This window comes from Poecilia latipinna, unplaced genomic scaffold (genome assembly GCF_001443285.1).
Source record: "Poecilia latipinna isolate Pla-1442-1.1 unplaced genomic scaffold, P_latipinna-1.0 Scaffold894, whole genome shotgun sequence".
In the NCBI taxonomy this organism is placed as follows: Eukaryota; Metazoa; Chordata; class Actinopteri; order Cyprinodontiformes; family Poeciliidae; genus Poecilia; species Poecilia latipinna.
Window position 1 is genome coordinate 122031 of NW_015113510.1, and position 16707 is coordinate 138737.

At 40.9% G+C, this 16707-nt stretch overlaps 2 protein-coding genes across 6 annotated transcripts in view; both read left to right on the top strand.

Annotated features, from left to right (window-relative positions):
* Nucleotides 1-8045, top strand: part of LOC106957327 (estrogen-related receptor gamma-like) — a 40470-nt gene extending 32425 nt beyond the window's left edge. For 2 of the 3 annotated variants that reach the window (XM_015048620.1, XM_015048617.1), the window contains exons 6-8: nt 354-533; nt 6520-6789; nt 6886-8045. In XM_015048620.1, the coding sequence (XP_014904106.1) occupies nt 354-533; nt 6520-6789; nt 6886-7130 (695 nt within the window). In that variant the 3' untranslated portion in view covers nt 7131-8045. The remainder of the gene's footprint in view (nt 1-353; nt 534-6519; nt 6790-6885) is intronic. The other variant, XM_015048619.1, reaches the window with a different exon arrangement.
* A 3877-nt stretch (nt 8046-11922) lies between these two features.
* LOC106957329 (usherin) lies at nt 11923-15325 on the top strand. 3 transcript variants are annotated; one of them, XM_015048625.1, is made up of 6 exons: nt 11923-12217; nt 12990-13162; nt 13236-13340; nt 13743-13814; nt 14345-14539; nt 14705-15325. In XM_015048625.1, the coding sequence occupies exons 1-6, from the start codon at nt 12154-12156 to the stop codon at nt 14792-14794; spliced, it is 699 nt and encodes a 232-aa protein (XP_014904111.1). In that variant the 5' UTR covers nt 11923-12153; the 3' UTR covers nt 14795-15325. The 3 variants fall into 3 exon arrangements, with proteins under 3 accessions (XP_014904111.1, XP_014904112.1, XP_014904113.1); XM_015048626.1 differs by having other exon boundaries at nt 14345-14521; XM_015048627.1 differs by lacking the exon at nt 11923-12217 and adding an exon at nt 12227-12373.
* The last annotated feature ends 1382 nt before the right edge of the window (nt 15326-16707 follow it).

The following is a 16707-nucleotide window of genomic DNA, read 5'->3' on the forward strand; positions in this document are numbered from 1 at the left end:
ATCTGTCGCTGCCATGATTTCTAATAACTCACCGCGTGAACAAGCTTATTCTCTTGCGATTTTAACTTAATTACTTACGTAATGGAAACACCACCATTGCAATTTTCGACATTAGCTGTCAAAGATTTGCACAAAGATTTCTACTGGAAACGCAGCTAGTGTCAAGAAACCTTCTGATGGTGTGGGTCACTTTTCACCATTATACTTTGACAGAAATATATATTTTTTTCCTTGCGTGTTTCGTATTTCTTTCTGGTTCTCAGACCGGTTCCAGTAATGTCTTCCCCTCTCTATCTTTATTTATCTCACTGAAAAAAAAATGAAAACCTTGTAGCAATAATAAACTTTTGCAGTTTTTGTAGGTGCAGTGGAAAACAAGGTGGTGTCCCTGCTGCTAGTAGCCGAGCCGGAGAGCATCTTCGCCATGCCGGACCCCACGGTACCCGAGAGCGACATCAAGGCTCTGACCACGCTGTGCGACCTGGCAGACAGAGAGCTGGTGGTCAACATCGGCTGGGCCAAACATATCCCTGGTATGAATCTCCCTCTCTCTCTCTCTCTCTCTCTCTCTCTCTCGCTCGTAGTTCTCTCACACAAGCCGACACACACATTAGGTTGACTAAGTCCCTAATCAGATCAGAGAAGAGATTGTTCTGACTTGTGGCTGCCAAGACGGCCCAAAAGAGCGGGAGGAGGAGGGGGGGGGAGGTTGGCTGTCTGTTATCTGTCAGTCATCCTCTATGTGTGTGTCTGTGCATGCCAGCATGCTGTAAATTGCGTGCCATGCCCTTCCTGACCAAAGTGTTCCCACACCAACCAGATGACCAATGGCCACATGGAAGTTTTAATTTGTTTCCTGGGCCGTGGCCGCCTCCCTGTCAGGTCTGAATTACAGAAATCCTCCTGGCTCTTGGAACACACTGAGCTTGTCTTCTGTCACAGAAATAGCAGATGAGACGTGCCGAGGTTCTTTTTTTCTTTTTCTTTTTTTTCACCCCCTTTCAGCTGAAGAAGTGTGTCTGTTCTTGCTGAGTAGTTAGAATAAAATGCCTGATGTTCAGATGGGGTTTGTGTTGGGAGCGCAAGCATTTTGCCAAACTCAGAAATGGAGAAAAAAAAAGTCAAGTTTTTCATCATTTTCTGTTTGGAGAGTTTTATTGAAATTTTTTTTGCAGTTATGAGTCATCCAAAACTTTCATTTGCTCAAGATGATGAACATTTTTTTATTTTTTTTATTTTTTTTATATTGAGAAGTTGCTGTTCAGAGATGGTGCATAACAGAAAATTATGGTACTGCAAAATAAACTTAACACCAAAAACTAGCAAACACGTTTTGAGTTATGTATATGCATGCCTGATCTAACTCCCCAAAAGCTGTTCAGTTCTGTTAAATTCACAATTAAAAAAAAAAAAACATTAAACATTTTCAGTTTACTCTTGCTTTAGTTGCAGAAACTACTTGCTAGACATCTTATAGCAACACTTGCTGTTGATTTATTATCATAGTACACCTCACTGACTGTGACGACGCTCAGAGACAGTGACTCTCTCTGCTTTCCAGAAGCAGCTAAACTGTTTAAAAGTAAAGGTTTTGTAGTCATCTGAACATAAATGGTAGTATCTGCGAAGAGATGCCTGCACTGTAATTGTATCCTTTAAGTAAGAGGTAAAGTTTGATTACTTTTCGTGCTTTTCAGTGAAATTCTCATGTCAAAGGGTTTGGGATTTGGTATTTAGTACTTTGTAGGTGCAGTGAAAGGAGCAAGGGCTTGTCCCATCTAGTTTTTAACATGACTAATAATACCAGGATTTCCACCATTACCCTCTCAAGCCATTTTAAATTGCAGCTCTTACACAGTAATTTCCCTCAGGCAGGACATCTGCATTTCCCTGCACCACTTATATTAGCCACTTCAAAGGGTTCTTATAAATTAAATAAATAGTTCCCCTTTATTTCACACTAGGCTGCTAGTAAATACAGGACTTCATCAGAACAGTAAAATATTACACATAAAAGCTGCAATGCATTATTGTCATCTCATGTAGGACCACAGGGATAAAAAAAAAAAACAGTCAAAGTAATCTCATTTATTAATCATGGTGCTGGATTTTTTCTTTTTTTAAAAAAAAAATGATAACTTGCTTAATTTATAAGTTTTTGAAAAAAATAAAATAAACTTCTCAGACTCACAGACAATGCTTTTTGTTAAATGAGTTTAATTTCACCTCCAGTCCAAAACTCAAACTTTTATCTAGACATAAAAAAGTGAAATCCTACACCGTATAAGGCTTTTGCTTAAAAACACAAATTAGAACATAATTTTCTCGCTGAAATACACTTTAAAGGCTAACAGCTAGGTCAGAAAGCCAAAGGACTTCATTTAAAACTTTGGTGGAGATCCTGGATCCCGTTTAAACGTATAAGCAAATAAAAAAAAAAAGTCACCAAAACTACTTTCATGATTAGCGACATATGGTCATGCCTTGTATATTTCTGTTGGTGAAATACTGGAAAGCTTCAGAGAAGTGTTTGCACAAAGTCCTATAAGAAACTTAAATACGGGATTCTATTTTACAGCTTTTCTTGGTTAATCAGTTCTTATCATCCCCTTTTTCTCCGCTTTATCAGCAGTGCTATTCACACCCAAAACATCACCAGGGAAACACCTGGGCTCTTTGTTGATGTCTTGTCTCTGAAATGCTTACAAAACAAACAAAACAGGTGCGTGTGAGTGCTCGTATTGTTCTACTATATTTTCCCCTGCATCTTTTTTTTTTTTTTTTCCTCAAAATTTGAGAAGAGGCATTTGGCTGTTTGTTCCTCATCAGCGTTTCCATACTCTTGTTTTGGAAGAAATTCACCTCCTCCCTTTATAGATCTCCCCCCTCCCAGCGTGTTGCCGTCTGCTCCCCCAACCCCGCCCCCAGACAAATGGAGTCCGATTGACGGGTTTATATTTGTAGCCCTTTGCTGAGGGAGCGGAGCAGCGGTGAGCGGCGGCTGTAGCCACAGCAGATACCCACCAGAGGGGTAAAGGACAGGAGAAGGGAGGGACAGGAAGACATTTTACGTTCTGAAATGACACCAAAAATACACTAATCCATCAAAACCCATCAGGCATGTTTGGGGGGGAAAAAACCCTAAAAAAACTAGAAATACTTAAAGGCAAAAACAGTAAAGTTAAATGGAAACCAGTATTTTGCTCCTGGGGGGTTGATTGTATTCACAGAACATGATGGAGCCTTTACTCCGAGATGGAAAAAGTGACGACACCGTCACCGATAAACCCGTTTCTCTGTGGAACCTTCAAGAGCTTCTAAAATTAGGCAGAAATACTCTGTCGGAAAAATTCAGCGGGCAACTGTTTACGTTCTAGGAAACGTGCCTGATCATTATTTTTTCTCAGATTTGGATGAGTAAACCCAAACCAGTTTGACCAGCTGATGCTGGACAAGTCTGTTCTCTTTTTTTTTTTTTTTTTACAATGAAACTGGAGAAAGGTGATGTCCATTTAGGCAGTTAGCCTGAACCAGTCCTACCACAGGCATGGACTGGTCGAGGGTTTAAAATGTATAGTTTTCTGATTCGCTGGCTATGACAACGCCACAACACTTTTTCCTATGCTTACAAAAATTTTGGAATATTTATTTTTTTTTCCTGGAAAAACACATTGTGAAAACTGAAGGAACGTCACCTTCTGCTCTTACCTGACTGCAAGCAGTTAGCCAGACTGATTAACCACATAATAGGAATTTCTTTTATCTGTATTTCTGAGCAGAATGACAAATTAGGTCTAAATATAATTCTACGCGAAATAAGAACGTGTACTTGAGAATTACCAAATTTAGGGAGGGATATTTAAGGGTTTTTTTCCTTTAATCTATGTGTCCTAATTTTCTTTGCGTCCTCCAGTTTCAGGGTTCGTTGTTTTGGGAGGCGACTTCTCTCGATTGAGTGTGTAATTGGGGGTTATGTTGGAAACTCACGTGTCCGCCCAGTCGCTCCTTCTTGGGTCGTCCATGTGGCCGGCGTCCATTTAGGCAGAGATCCAAAACTTGCAGGACCACTGACAGTTCATTGCATGGTCATACCAGAACAGTTGGAGTCCTCACGACTTCTCAGCTTTTGGTTGCAAAACATCCCTATATACTTTAGTCGTCAGATGGACCGGCATCTTGTGGTTGGAGACCTGCCTCCATTTTGGCCATGTTGCTTTTACAAAGGAACAGGCTTCATAGAGGGTATCACTATTAACTCAAGTCTATGCATGAGATTCAGACTCAACAGTTTAATGTTATAATTGTTCTATTGATCCTATTTTAGCAGCAGAGGCCAGAATTCGAACAGGAAGAAGAAATTGTAATAGAGTTCATAATTTTAGTAAAGGCAAGAAAAACAACTTCCAAACGGTATAAACACTGCATGGGAACCGGAGTTAAAGAGAAGGAGTAAGTGGAGAGCCACATAACCTGAGAGCTTGAATTTACTGAGGAGAAATCACAAAGGAACCAGAGGAGCTAATGAGAGGGGAGTGGGCGCAGCTTGGGAACAAACAGCAGACAGGGGAGGCTGAGGCAGAGGTGAAAAATTAAGCAAAGCAATGAGAATGAAACCTGAACCTGAGCGGTAAACTGTAAGAAAAACCACTCCAAAGGAATAAATACAAACACAAAGAATGAGATTAACTAAACTGAAACAGGGGACAAACTAAGACGGCAAGAAATAGGGAAGCATACAATAAAGAAATGATCAAAACATAGACATTGATGAAACTTAAAGTCCGAACACTAATATAGATAGCAGAGTTTATGTGTGAGGAAACATCTAACTACTGTTTTGGATGAGCAAACAGGATGACATCTTCCAAACTTGATTTATTACAGTTCATTGTATAGTTATCACAATTTATATGCATATTATCCTCCTCTTTTTTGATAAATATTGTGATTACTTTTCTGATTGCAAAAGTACACAACGGTTTCAAGCCAGTTAGTCTTAAATGTGGATGAACAAAATGAACAAAAGGGGGGGAAAAAAATTGCGATGAAACAAAGAAAAGTGGTGGCAACAAGACACTCAAACACAGGGAAAAGGCTGCTTGAATAATAGTGCGGCCGGCCCTACCTAGCAGCGTAATGGCCGTGTCACATCAGCTCTGGATGAGTGGCAGGACACACAGCGGCCCCCGTTGCTGCTGGGCCCGGGGTCCTGGGCGAAGTGTCCCAGGCCATGTGAGTTCTTTGCCCAGGGGGAGGTGAGTGTGATGGGCGGGCTACTGCCCTGGCTGCACCCACTCCTCCGTGTCGCCTCCGATCAGGCAGATTGACAGTGATGTGGTGTGAAGTCTGAGGGGCAAACTGGAAGACGAGCTGGCTAAAGACCAACTGCCCTCCTTGGTTTGGGCCATTTTGAGTCTGCGACGCAGCACTGGCTGTGGAGTATGTGTGCGATTAAGGCGACTGCTGGGTGACAACTGTGTTAACATGTGGTGATATAAACTAGCTGTGCTTCTCTTTATGTGTCAAGCAAATGTTGGAGGGTATATATGACATGTTTCTGTCTGGAGGGAAAATGTTTCCTATGCAGAGTTTGGAGCAAACAAACTCATTTGTTTGGTGTCTTCAAGATTATTTCCTGGAGAACTTAAGAGTTACTTTAAATGAGCTGGTACTGGGAACTGAAATTTGAAAATGAAATTTGAAACTCTCAAAAAGGACAGAAATGGTGGGTTATTTTGGATCTTTTCACATTTATAGGCCGAATTGAACCAAAAAGCGTTTAATTTAGCTGTTTCTGTCCCGCTTTTTGACATGTCATGCCTCGTTTAAATTTATCGTGAAAACTTCTTTGCTTGGCTCATTTGTCTTTTCAACAGTTTAACTTTTATCATTCGATTTATCAATAACTTGCTTGAGATTTCATCTAGCACAGATTCACACAGGTCTCCTGATCGATGGCTCTGCTACAGAATACTGATCCCTATCGACGTATGAAATTGTGCACTGACAGCGTTTCCAATCCATCTTGGTGGGGCGGGGAGGGGGGGGGGGGGAACGGGCCGCTGGCGCCGCCGCAGGGATTTTAAAGAGCCGTGGATTCTGATAACAATCAAGGATGGTGTCAAAAATACAAACAGCCTGCCCTCCCCTCCCTTTTTCTGTAAAATCTTCTGTTTAATTACAGTAAACCTGTGTCTGTGTGAGTGTGTGTGTGTGTGTGTGTGTGTGTGTATGGAGGTATATGCGAGGTGGTAAGTGGGTTTAATAACCTCCAGCTGGATGTAATTGTCAATCAAAGTTGGCGTGTCCTGCAGGGACTCATCAAATGTGCCACAAATTCCTTCTGTCCTTCGCTATGCCCTTTACCGTGTGGCTATTTCAGAAGTAAAATTATATTGCTGCAGTTATATTTTGCATTGATAGTAATGGATATTTCACAAAAAAAAAAACAAACAAAAAAAAAAAACACTTGAGCTTTTTGTCAAACCTTTGTGCTCTTTCTTTTGTTTTTTTTTCCAGGCTTCCCCACCCTCTCCTTAGCCGACCAGATGAGCCTCCTGCAGAGCGGCTGGATGGAGATCCTGATCCTTCGGGTGGCGTTTCGCTCGCTGGTCATGGAGGACAAACTGGTTTATGCCGAGGACTACGTTATGGACGAGGAGCAGTCCAAACTGGCCGGGCTGTTTGATCTGAACAATGCAATCCTGCAGCTGGTAAAGAAGTACAAAAGCATGGGTCTGGAAAAGGAGGAGTTTGTGCTCCTCAAGGCCATCGCTCTCGCAAATTCAGGTACTACTTTTGATTTGACTCTTGAATCCCCCCAAAAAAAAATAAAAATAAAAAAAATTCTTTCACAGCTTTAACCTGATCCCTTTTTACTTTTAGACTCCATGCAAATCGAGGACTCTGAGGCAGTTCAGAGACTTCAAGACGTCCTTCACGGGGCCCTGCAGGACCACGAGGCCACGCACCACCCCGAGGACTGTCGGCGCGCCGGGAAGCTGATCATGACCCTCCCTCTTCTCCGTCAGACGGCCGCTCGCGCCGTCCAGCATTTCTGCAGCATCAAACAGGACGGCCGCGTGCCGATGCACAAACTCTTCCTCGAGCTCCTCGAGGCCAAAGCTTGAACAGGAACAGATCCGTCCGCTGCTTTGTGAGAAGAAGCGAGGCGTGTCGGTAAATAGTGGGTTCGCGACTCTTGTGTATTCGTCCATTTTAGCTCGCATCCTAATTAACGTTCTTTTCTTTCCTTGTTTTTTTTTGGAGACACAGCCCTCCTGTTTCCTATAAAAACGGCGAAATTGGTTCAAGTGTGCTAACCCGTTGACTTATGGGACAGGTGGCTTAAAAGCAGAAGAATCGCGCCTTCTTCAGATATTTACAATTGTATGCCAAACCTTATTTCTTTAAAATCATTTTAAGAAACACTTGATACTTGAAGATCCTTCTGGATTATTTTTGCTCATCTTGAAGCCTGGCTTCAGTATAATCTGATGCAGTATAATCTGCATCCTAGCAGTTTAGAGAACATTTATGATAAGAATTTTTTTTTTCTTTGTTGTAATGGTAGTTATATACTGTTAGTCTTGCCAAAGAGTAAAGACTCTTTATTATTGAGTTATACCAGCAGATGTCCATGATATTTTGATGTGGCCTATGAAATGTTCATAAGACCCTGCTCCCTCGCTTTATTGTATAGCAAAAACATCTATCTCCATTCATGCACATGCGAAGGAGGGGATTATTATTATTATTATTATTATTATTATTATTACTAGCATTAATATTTTACCAGGCATTTTCAGGGAAAGAGTACTTATCTTCACGATGCAACAGTACTACAGCAAAGCGATATTTATTTATTTGTGGCTCTGTTCTGTTTCTTTTATTTTACAAATGGGGCTGTTGCAGCTAGAGGATAATTTTTTAAGATTTGTAGCTAATATTATTGTGAGATAATTTTTTACTAGCTTCTCTGCTGCAGCACTGGTAACTGACACCATATCATGATATTACCATTGAAGTGCAGTCTGTGCATAATATCGTAGCGTTGTGCAGAACAGTAATATGATTTCGTGTAAAACAAACAAACAAACAAAAAAAAGGCTGCCATAATGTATAGTTCACTTCAAAGGTTTACACGCTGTGTTAACTTCGGACCTTTAATGATTCATATGAACTGTTTTTAATGAACTGGGTGGATGCTCAATATTTCTTAGTTATTTAAAATCTGGAAGAATTTTGAATTTCTGGAGGACTTTATCTGATCCATAAAGGCCTAATTATATGCATAGCCTCTAACAACGTTGCTAACTGTTTCTTAGGAAATCGCACAACATACATTTTCAACAGGGGCGAGAAAAGGAACATTACAGACGCTTCATATTAACCCGCTTTATTTAAACTGTAAAGCCAGTTTAAATGTGTGGGGACGTCCAACTGTGTCCAAGTTTCAACCATCTAGCTGTTGCTTTGTCACCTTTGCCGTTGTCCCGTTTACTGTACGAGTACGAATGACTGCAAAACATCTCCGCGGCACCACAGCCACCACGCTTTACAGATGTTCATAGAGTTAAAAGCCTTACCTTGACTCATCCAAACTAACCTTTTGCCACTGACCAAATAGTGTGATCTTTGTCTCAAATGATTGTCCAGGAAGAATAAGAAGAAGAAGAGGAATTTTGACTGTATATTTGGTGTTGATTTGGTAGGGGGTTCTTCTTTTATCCATTCAATCCATGTTGATGTTAAATCGGCTTCACTAGATAGCGACGCTAATGTTTTGCAGTCTTCCAGTGGGGGGAAAAACAAAAAAAAAAAAAACAACAGTTCACATGCATCTTTAAAGGACCAAACTTACCGTCATACACCAGAAAAGTTTCTGTAAACTTCTGACCAGAACTGTAGATCTGTAATTAGGGAAGCGAGAAGTTGATGTCTTTTCTATAGTAGCAGTCTGTGTGTAGGATCAAACGTGTGCACTGATTTCATTTTAGCCATAATGTTTGGGGAACCCGGTGGTGGCGCTCTGTTAATCTGCTAGCGTGTGTTTGTTATGTGGAGAGTCTCTGAGATTTGTCTCCCCGCCACACATCTCGAACGAGGAGTGTGTGGTTGGGGGAGAGGGGTGAGGGAGTAGGGGAGGGGGGCGACCTTTCAGATTTAGGGTCAAACGGCACCGATGTGGTCGGTTTCAATTGTTTGTCATGTAAGATTTGCTGTATGTACATCATGTCTTATGCCAACAGCGGGGGTTTTACAGATGTGAGCGGATTCTTCTCTCCCCTGCCAGGAGCTGAGCAGTGCTGTTTCATTCTCAGGTGGATTCTTGGGCAATAAAGACGATCCCCTTAATGCAAAGCTCATAATATCTGAGTGTCTTCTTCCTCAATAAAAGCGAAGGGAATTCATTAAGAGCCGGTAAGTGGGCGCAGTCTATTCTGCCTCAGCCTGACAATGAACTCTTATTTCCATGTTCGGCCCATTATGTCACATTTAGGCCATCCGAGCCCAGTTGGATGAAGATTTATAATTAACAGCGGTAATGTAATGAAGTCGAAAAGTGGGCCCAAAGAGAGAGAGAGAGAGAGAGAGAAAGAGATGTCTGTATTGAGCTCCACATCGCACTCATTGCCTTGTCATGTAGAGATCCTGAGGAGGAAAAAAAAAAAAAAAACATCTCTTAGCTTCTGATTTTTGCAGAAATATTGTTTAAAAGCTGCTAAGATGAGAGCAGGTCAGCTAAACCTTAAACCAGTGTCCGAAGGCAGTCCATGAGTGTTGGTATCTGGCGTCCTCTGGTCCAACACAGTCGAATTGAACGATGCTTCTCCAGCAGGCCTCTGCAGAACAATATGACATGCTGAGAAGGTAGATGGACCATTTGCATCGGCCATGTTGGAGCAGAGGGGCATCTAAAAACGGCACGACTTGAGGACCAGACACTCCTGCTTTAAAACAATGAAGATGGATGAAGTGACCCAAGCCGATCCAAATCAAACTGAACCCTCACCCACCACCCGTTTCCGCCAGCTGAATTTATCTTTCCCCAAAACGTCGTCGAATGCGCAGGGTGGGGGGGGGGGGACGTTCAGGGGACAAGCTGGAGAATTTTCACCACATCAGCTGTCAGTAAGTGAGTTAGCCATCTTGAGTGATGTATTCCCGTATGTCCCTGTGTGTAAATGGGTTAGTATGTGTCGGAGCGGCCGTGTCGCCCAGACACCTCCGCTGATGGATGAGGCCTCCCAAGGAGATGGGCTGTAAAAAAAAAAAGGCTGATTCTGGCACTCAAGGGTGAGATCACATCCTCAATAAAAAGGCATTGTCCCGAATCATCACAGCAAGGTATGAATGCTGATTAGGGTATTAAGCGGAGAATAGCTGCTCTGTGAAAATAAATCAAATGAGGTGAGGGTTTATTTGGGAGGGATTTGAAACGGAGCAGCGATGGTTGGGCTACAGGCTCAAGGAGCCTAAAATAATCTATTTAACTGTCTATGGCTTCCTTGTTTTGCTGTTCTACAAGTCTTCCTTTTACAAACATACTACTTGGTCTGGAATTTGATTCTAAGCATTTCCCACTTTTCGGAAATGTGTAGAATTTATTCATCATCGCCGTCCATCCATCCAGACATACATCCATCTAAACAAGTTCATTTATCTTCAGGACGTATAGAACTCTGTTCTTTAAAATGATTATGCATACAATATATACAATTATACTGTACATTTGACGAGAGTTTATTGCTGCTTGAACAGATATTTGGTCTCAATATGAAGTTTAAAATATGTTGCATTGGATCAAAACAAAATAGGAAGTGGGATTTTTATATTATTATTATTATTATTATTATTTATTATTATTTTATTATTATTATTATTTTATTTTACCCCAATGGGAATGTTTTTTACTTTACATTCCCCTTGGGGAACAGAATTTTTTTTTAAGTCTGCTAAAAGGACCAAGTCGTGTTTTGGGAAAAAAAAAAAAAAAATGTTGTGCATTAAGAAGAATTCAGGAGTTGCAAGAATTCAATCCTGCATCTCCTCCACAGTTGAAGAATCTCCCAGATCTGCACTTGGACCAGGGAAACACGTAATTTGTAGAACACAACGTCCGTCTGAAAAAGAAGAATGAATCAAGGTTTGGAATGAGCTTGAATTTAGGTCTCAAGTAGGAATAGTAAAAAAAATAAAAATAAAAAAACCCCAAAAAAAACTAAGAAAAGAAAGTTAAACATTCAGCTGGCAGGAACCATTTTTGGGAACAATTTTTGGGAGGAAATTGTAGAGATTATATAATTTAAGACCAAGGACTGTTTGCGTCAAAACATTATGACTATCCCAGGGGGTTCTCCGTCTTCATAGCTGGTTACGGCTGCAGAGCGTGCTAACCTGTATGAAGACATCATGCAGCTGCTTTCAGCTTCCTTTGGACAGTGACTCCATGCATTCAGCTGAGCCTGAATGCATCCAGTAGCTGCTGCGTGCTGCCATCATGTGGTTTGACAGCATACTACAGGAGACACCATATTGACCAATGGGTTCATGTTATTCTCCCGACATGTTAGGAGCTAATATTGACTGAGAACACTAATACTGGACATTTAAAAAAAATTATACCCTACTCATTAATGCAAGTTTTTTCCCCAGCATGAAACAAATAAAGCAGGACTTTGCAAATTTTTCAAAAGAAGGAAAAAAAAAGTGTAATTAAAAGTTTACATAAGATGCAGACTTTTTTTTTTTTTTTGGAAATACCTGCAACATCAATTTTCATTCACACGAACTTGGTGATTAATTTAAACATACTAATATGTAATTTCATAAGAACAGACAGACACATGAATAGTGTATAAGAGCTGAAAGGTAGGTAAGCTGAAAGCCGACACCCGGCTTGTTACCATGGCACCTGCCGAGGAAAAGCCGAGGCTGATGGGAGCCCTAGAGGCACTCAGGAACACGAATGCTGTCGGTTCGAAGCTCTTTGACTCTTGACCCTGTCTGGGAATTAATCGGTCCTGGGTAGGGAATGACCACAGCGAAATTTCTGTCACATTTTGACTACATAATGTCGAAAGGAAAAGGTCAAGGCGGGGTTACAGGTGAGATCCTAAACCCTGTGTAGGTCTGTGTGCCTTGCGATTGATGTCACACAGCGAAGGGCCGCCATCTTCCCCAAAAACAGGCCGAACCACGGACCTCAGCTCCGGTGAGTCCGACGCCATCGACACAAAGCTTCTGCGTCTAACACCTTCTACTGAACAAACTTAGAGTTTCACAAAAGGTTTCCCGAGTAAATAAGATAAAAGTGACCATGTGCGCACCGTCGTGGCATTTTTTGGGATGCCTGAACTAGGCCGTGCAGGTAAGCATGTCTCCAGTTACAAAGTTATCTCTCCGTCGGTGCACAACGTGATCATCTTTCATTCACACTGTGTTGATTTCAGATCTACAAGTTCTTTATTTTTTTTTTTCCTTCAGAAAATTATGCTTAAAATTATACAACTTTAAATATGATCCACATGACAGACAAGTTTGAATTTTTTTTTTTAACATTTTATTTTAGGTGGTTTCTTGTAAAAAAAAAAAAAAGAAAAAAAAAAAAGACACGGCCTAAGAAGATATGTTACCAGAAAAAAATGTTACCAGAAAAAAATGTTGGCAATTTGTTAATACAAAGCAAACGCAGTAGTTCTCCAATGGTGACAATAAATGCAGGGTTTTTTTAATGGTTTTGTCATTTTTAAGTGTTATTATATATTTTTTTTATATCCAACGTTATGACTTCTTAATCCACTTTACCATGTGTTTAAGTTGAACATCTGACAGTTAAATACTTGTCTAACATTTACTCATCGATTTGTAAATCTTTGAGTTATCTTCACAAAATTCTCTCTACGTTTAGTGCTCTCATAATCGACAAACCTTTAAAAAAAAGCTGCTCAGTAAAAATAAGCTTATCAGAACGTTGTTTCCTCCAGATTCACCGAGCCCCACTCCTCCTGGAGGAGGCGGCGGCGGCGTTGCCGGGGGTGACCGGGCAGAGGGAGGCCGGCGAGAGCATCATGTCGTCCAGGAGCTTTGGTTCATCGTGGTGATGGCCGCCATCGCCCTGCTGCTGCTGGCCGTGGCGTTAGGAGTCATGCTTCACAGGGTAAAGAGCCCGGGCTCCTTTTCTGCTCTCTTCAGATGCAGAACCATCATGTTGTGGCTTCATGTTCCGCCAGGCCCTGAATAAACCCCCCCTCACCAGGGCGAGGCCTCCTCTGGTCGCTCTGCCCATGCAGAAGAGGAGCCCCATGGCCGTGTACCCGCCCAGCAACTCTGTCCTGGTAAGAGAAACTTCTACCCTTTTGTCTTTATTCTCTGATCTCTGAAAGCGTTGTAGAAACTAGGCCATCTCACAGCTTACGAAGGTGTCAGACGAGTCAGTGTGTTTTTTTTTTTTTTAAACAATAGCCTTGCTCTATTTCAGACGCTGCCCCAGAAAGTCGAGACAAAAGGCCATGAAGCACATCGCCAGATCTGAAACATAGCTTTAGATTTATGAGTGTTTGCAACATGGCCTGTTTTCTTTGAATGCATTCTCACTGAACCTTTTTGAGCCTCTTGAGCTGCCGTACTGTACATTACTTGAGCAACAGGATGCGTCTCTGTGTTAATGCTACTTTTTTTTGATTATTATTATTATTTATTTATTTAAATAACTGCCAGTGTTACTCTCTCGGTTTCAGTTCGACACGGTGCCGGACACTACCGGCTTCTCCAGCAGCGTGACCCTGAAGGGGTTCTCCATGAAGATTGAGGTAAAAACCCGATGAAAACTATTTTTTATCTGATTTATTTTTCAACTTTCCGTCTTTACATCTGCTTCACCCTGAAACATTCAAAGTGAAGGTTATTACATGTTCAAGTCCAGGAGGTGTAACAAGCTCCACAGCTTTATATTGGAAGATAAATAATATATTTCAAGGAGTGTTTGCGTATTATAATTAGTAGATCTGAGACCGTTCAGTGCCTGGCAGTGACATTTGTCTCGATTTATCATCATTCCTTGGGGAATGTTGTATTTTTTAAAAAAAGTCACACACACAAGGCATTTAGTGTGAAAGCAATGCAAGTTTCCAAAAACAATTTGCAATATATCATTTTTCCTGCTTTACATAAGAAACTTCGACTTCAGCCTTGAATGTCAATATAATTACATTGCTGCCCAAAACCGGCATCATTAATTAAAAAAAAAAGTAGGATCAAATCAACTTGAAAAGAGCAATTTCAGTGTGATAAAGCACTTTTTTTCTTCTTCTCTTTTGTGTGTGTTTTTGTGTTCGTTCAGGAGATTCTGGAGGCTAAATGCGAGCCCGCCGAAGAGATCGATTCAGGAGAGGAAGTGGGCGTTCTCAGCGTGAACTCCCTGCGGCGCAGCATCAGCCAGGTGATCGACGGGAAGTCTCTCACAGGAGACGACGACGACGTCTGGGACCCCAACATCTCAGCCCATGACAGCGGGATGGTGAGAGACCCCAAAAATGTATGCTGAACATGTCAAAAAAAAAAAAAAAAAAAGTAAAGCACTTAAAAATATATATAAAAAAATGTAGGTGAAAAGTTAAAAAGACAAAAAAAAACAAAAAAAACAAGCAAAAACTATTTTAATATGAATAGAAGCTCGAGCGTGCCCTATTTTACTTTGCAGTTTATGGATGACGAGGAATTTGTGGACACCATCAAAGGCTTCAGCACCGTGAGGAAAGAGCACACGATGTTCACAGACACCAACTTGTGACGCAGCAACAAAAAAAACAAACAAAAAAACGTTTGGTCCCCACAGCTCAGTCACGATGAGCCGCATCACCACAGGGGTTCATGGAAGAAAAGCTTTGTGTGACAAGATCCAGTGGAAGAAGAAGAAATATCTCTTTATTTACACACAACTGGAAGAAAATCAATTTTGTTGACATGAAGGAAGCAGCAGGACAAGCAGAATCCCATAAAGATACTTTAGTCTCCATATTCTACTCTGGTGTTTTCTGAAACAGATCCTGAATCATCGTTTGAGGATCTAATGAGGAAGACATGTAAACCTCAGTGTTGTGAAGAAGTCGGCTTCCAGGTGCCGTCATGTTCACCAGAAGCTGGAAAAGCATTTTTATTTTATTTTTTTTAAACAATGTACTTTCTGAACTTAAGAGTTTCAGACATGCACCTCCCTCCACATTTATTGGTGCGCCAGATTTTCTCTAACAGTGATTTCTAGAAATTGCTTGTGGCGTTTCTGACTTACAAATAAAAAGACATCCGTCAAATAAACAAAAGACGTGTTATTTTTTTGTCTCTCCTATTTTGAACAGTTTGTGAGGTAATTTGGCCTTGGTATTAAATAATGTACTTTGGGGACATGCTTGACACAGGGTGTGTCAAGCAACTTTGAGAATAAATTACCCAAATTACAAAAAAACCGCTGAAGCTGAACTGTTGAGTATTGCATTACAGCTAATAATGAAGCAGAAAATGATGATTTGATGGATTTACACCCATCTTTACCCAAAATGATCACAGATGTTGAAATCTCCACAGGGCAGGAAATGTTATTTGTAGATTTTGTTATCATTCTGTATTTGGACATCATGACTGACATAACTCGTAAATGTCAGATAATTTACGTTATCTCTCAAAAAAAAAAAAAGCTTACTAAACTGGATGACATGTCAGTTGTGATTCTTTGCTTACCACTAGAGGGCGACTGTGTACCATCTTTAGAATAATCAGGCGAAAGAGGTTTCGCTAAAGCGACTGTTTGCTGCTTCTCCGTGAAAAAGTGTAAGCGTCAGACCCAGGTCAACATTAAGATTAAGTCAAATTCCAATAAGGTTGGACTAAAGAGTGAGACGTAATTATGTATGTATATATACATATAAAAAAACTTTACTACATTGTTGCTTCTGGAATAACAATTTTACCAAAAACTGGTTAAACAGACTGGACCGGACCGGAGACGCAACAGTGAAGCGGTCTATAAGAAAGGACGGAGCAGGATGTATTCCTTCAGGAAGCCATAAGGTCCTTCAAGGTCGGCAGCAAGATGCTGCAGATCTTCTCTTAAGTCTGTAACTGAGTGTCATCTCTTCTGCCGCCGTCTCTTGGTACAGTAGCATCAGAGCCGATTCTTCTCTGGGGACGACTGTGGAACCTCTGGAGATGATGGTGGATTCTTTGTAAAAATCAAGAAAGTTATGGACAACCCTAACCATCCTCTTTATGAAATTGTTTTTGGAAAACAATGCGTCTTCAGTCAGAGGCTTCTTCAAATTTGCTGTGATGCAGGCCGCTACACGAGATCTTTCCCGCCAACAGCCGTCACCATCTACAATAACTCTGACGAATTAAGTCATTTTGAATTCGATTCACGAAATCATAGTTGCTAACTGCGGGTTTATTTGAATACAAAACACAATGCGTGTATAGATATATGAATACATGTAATAAAATTAGACAAAGGATGTCTCACGAAGTAAATCATACGAGCCAAAATATTTAAATATGTAATTTATTTTTATTTGAAATGTGTCACAATGCAATAATGTGGGCACAAAACACTTGCACCATTACAGTCGAGATCATGGTTACAAAACATTCACATAATAAATTACTATACTGCAGTACCACATGAGACAGTAAACATGAAACCCCCCTAGAGAG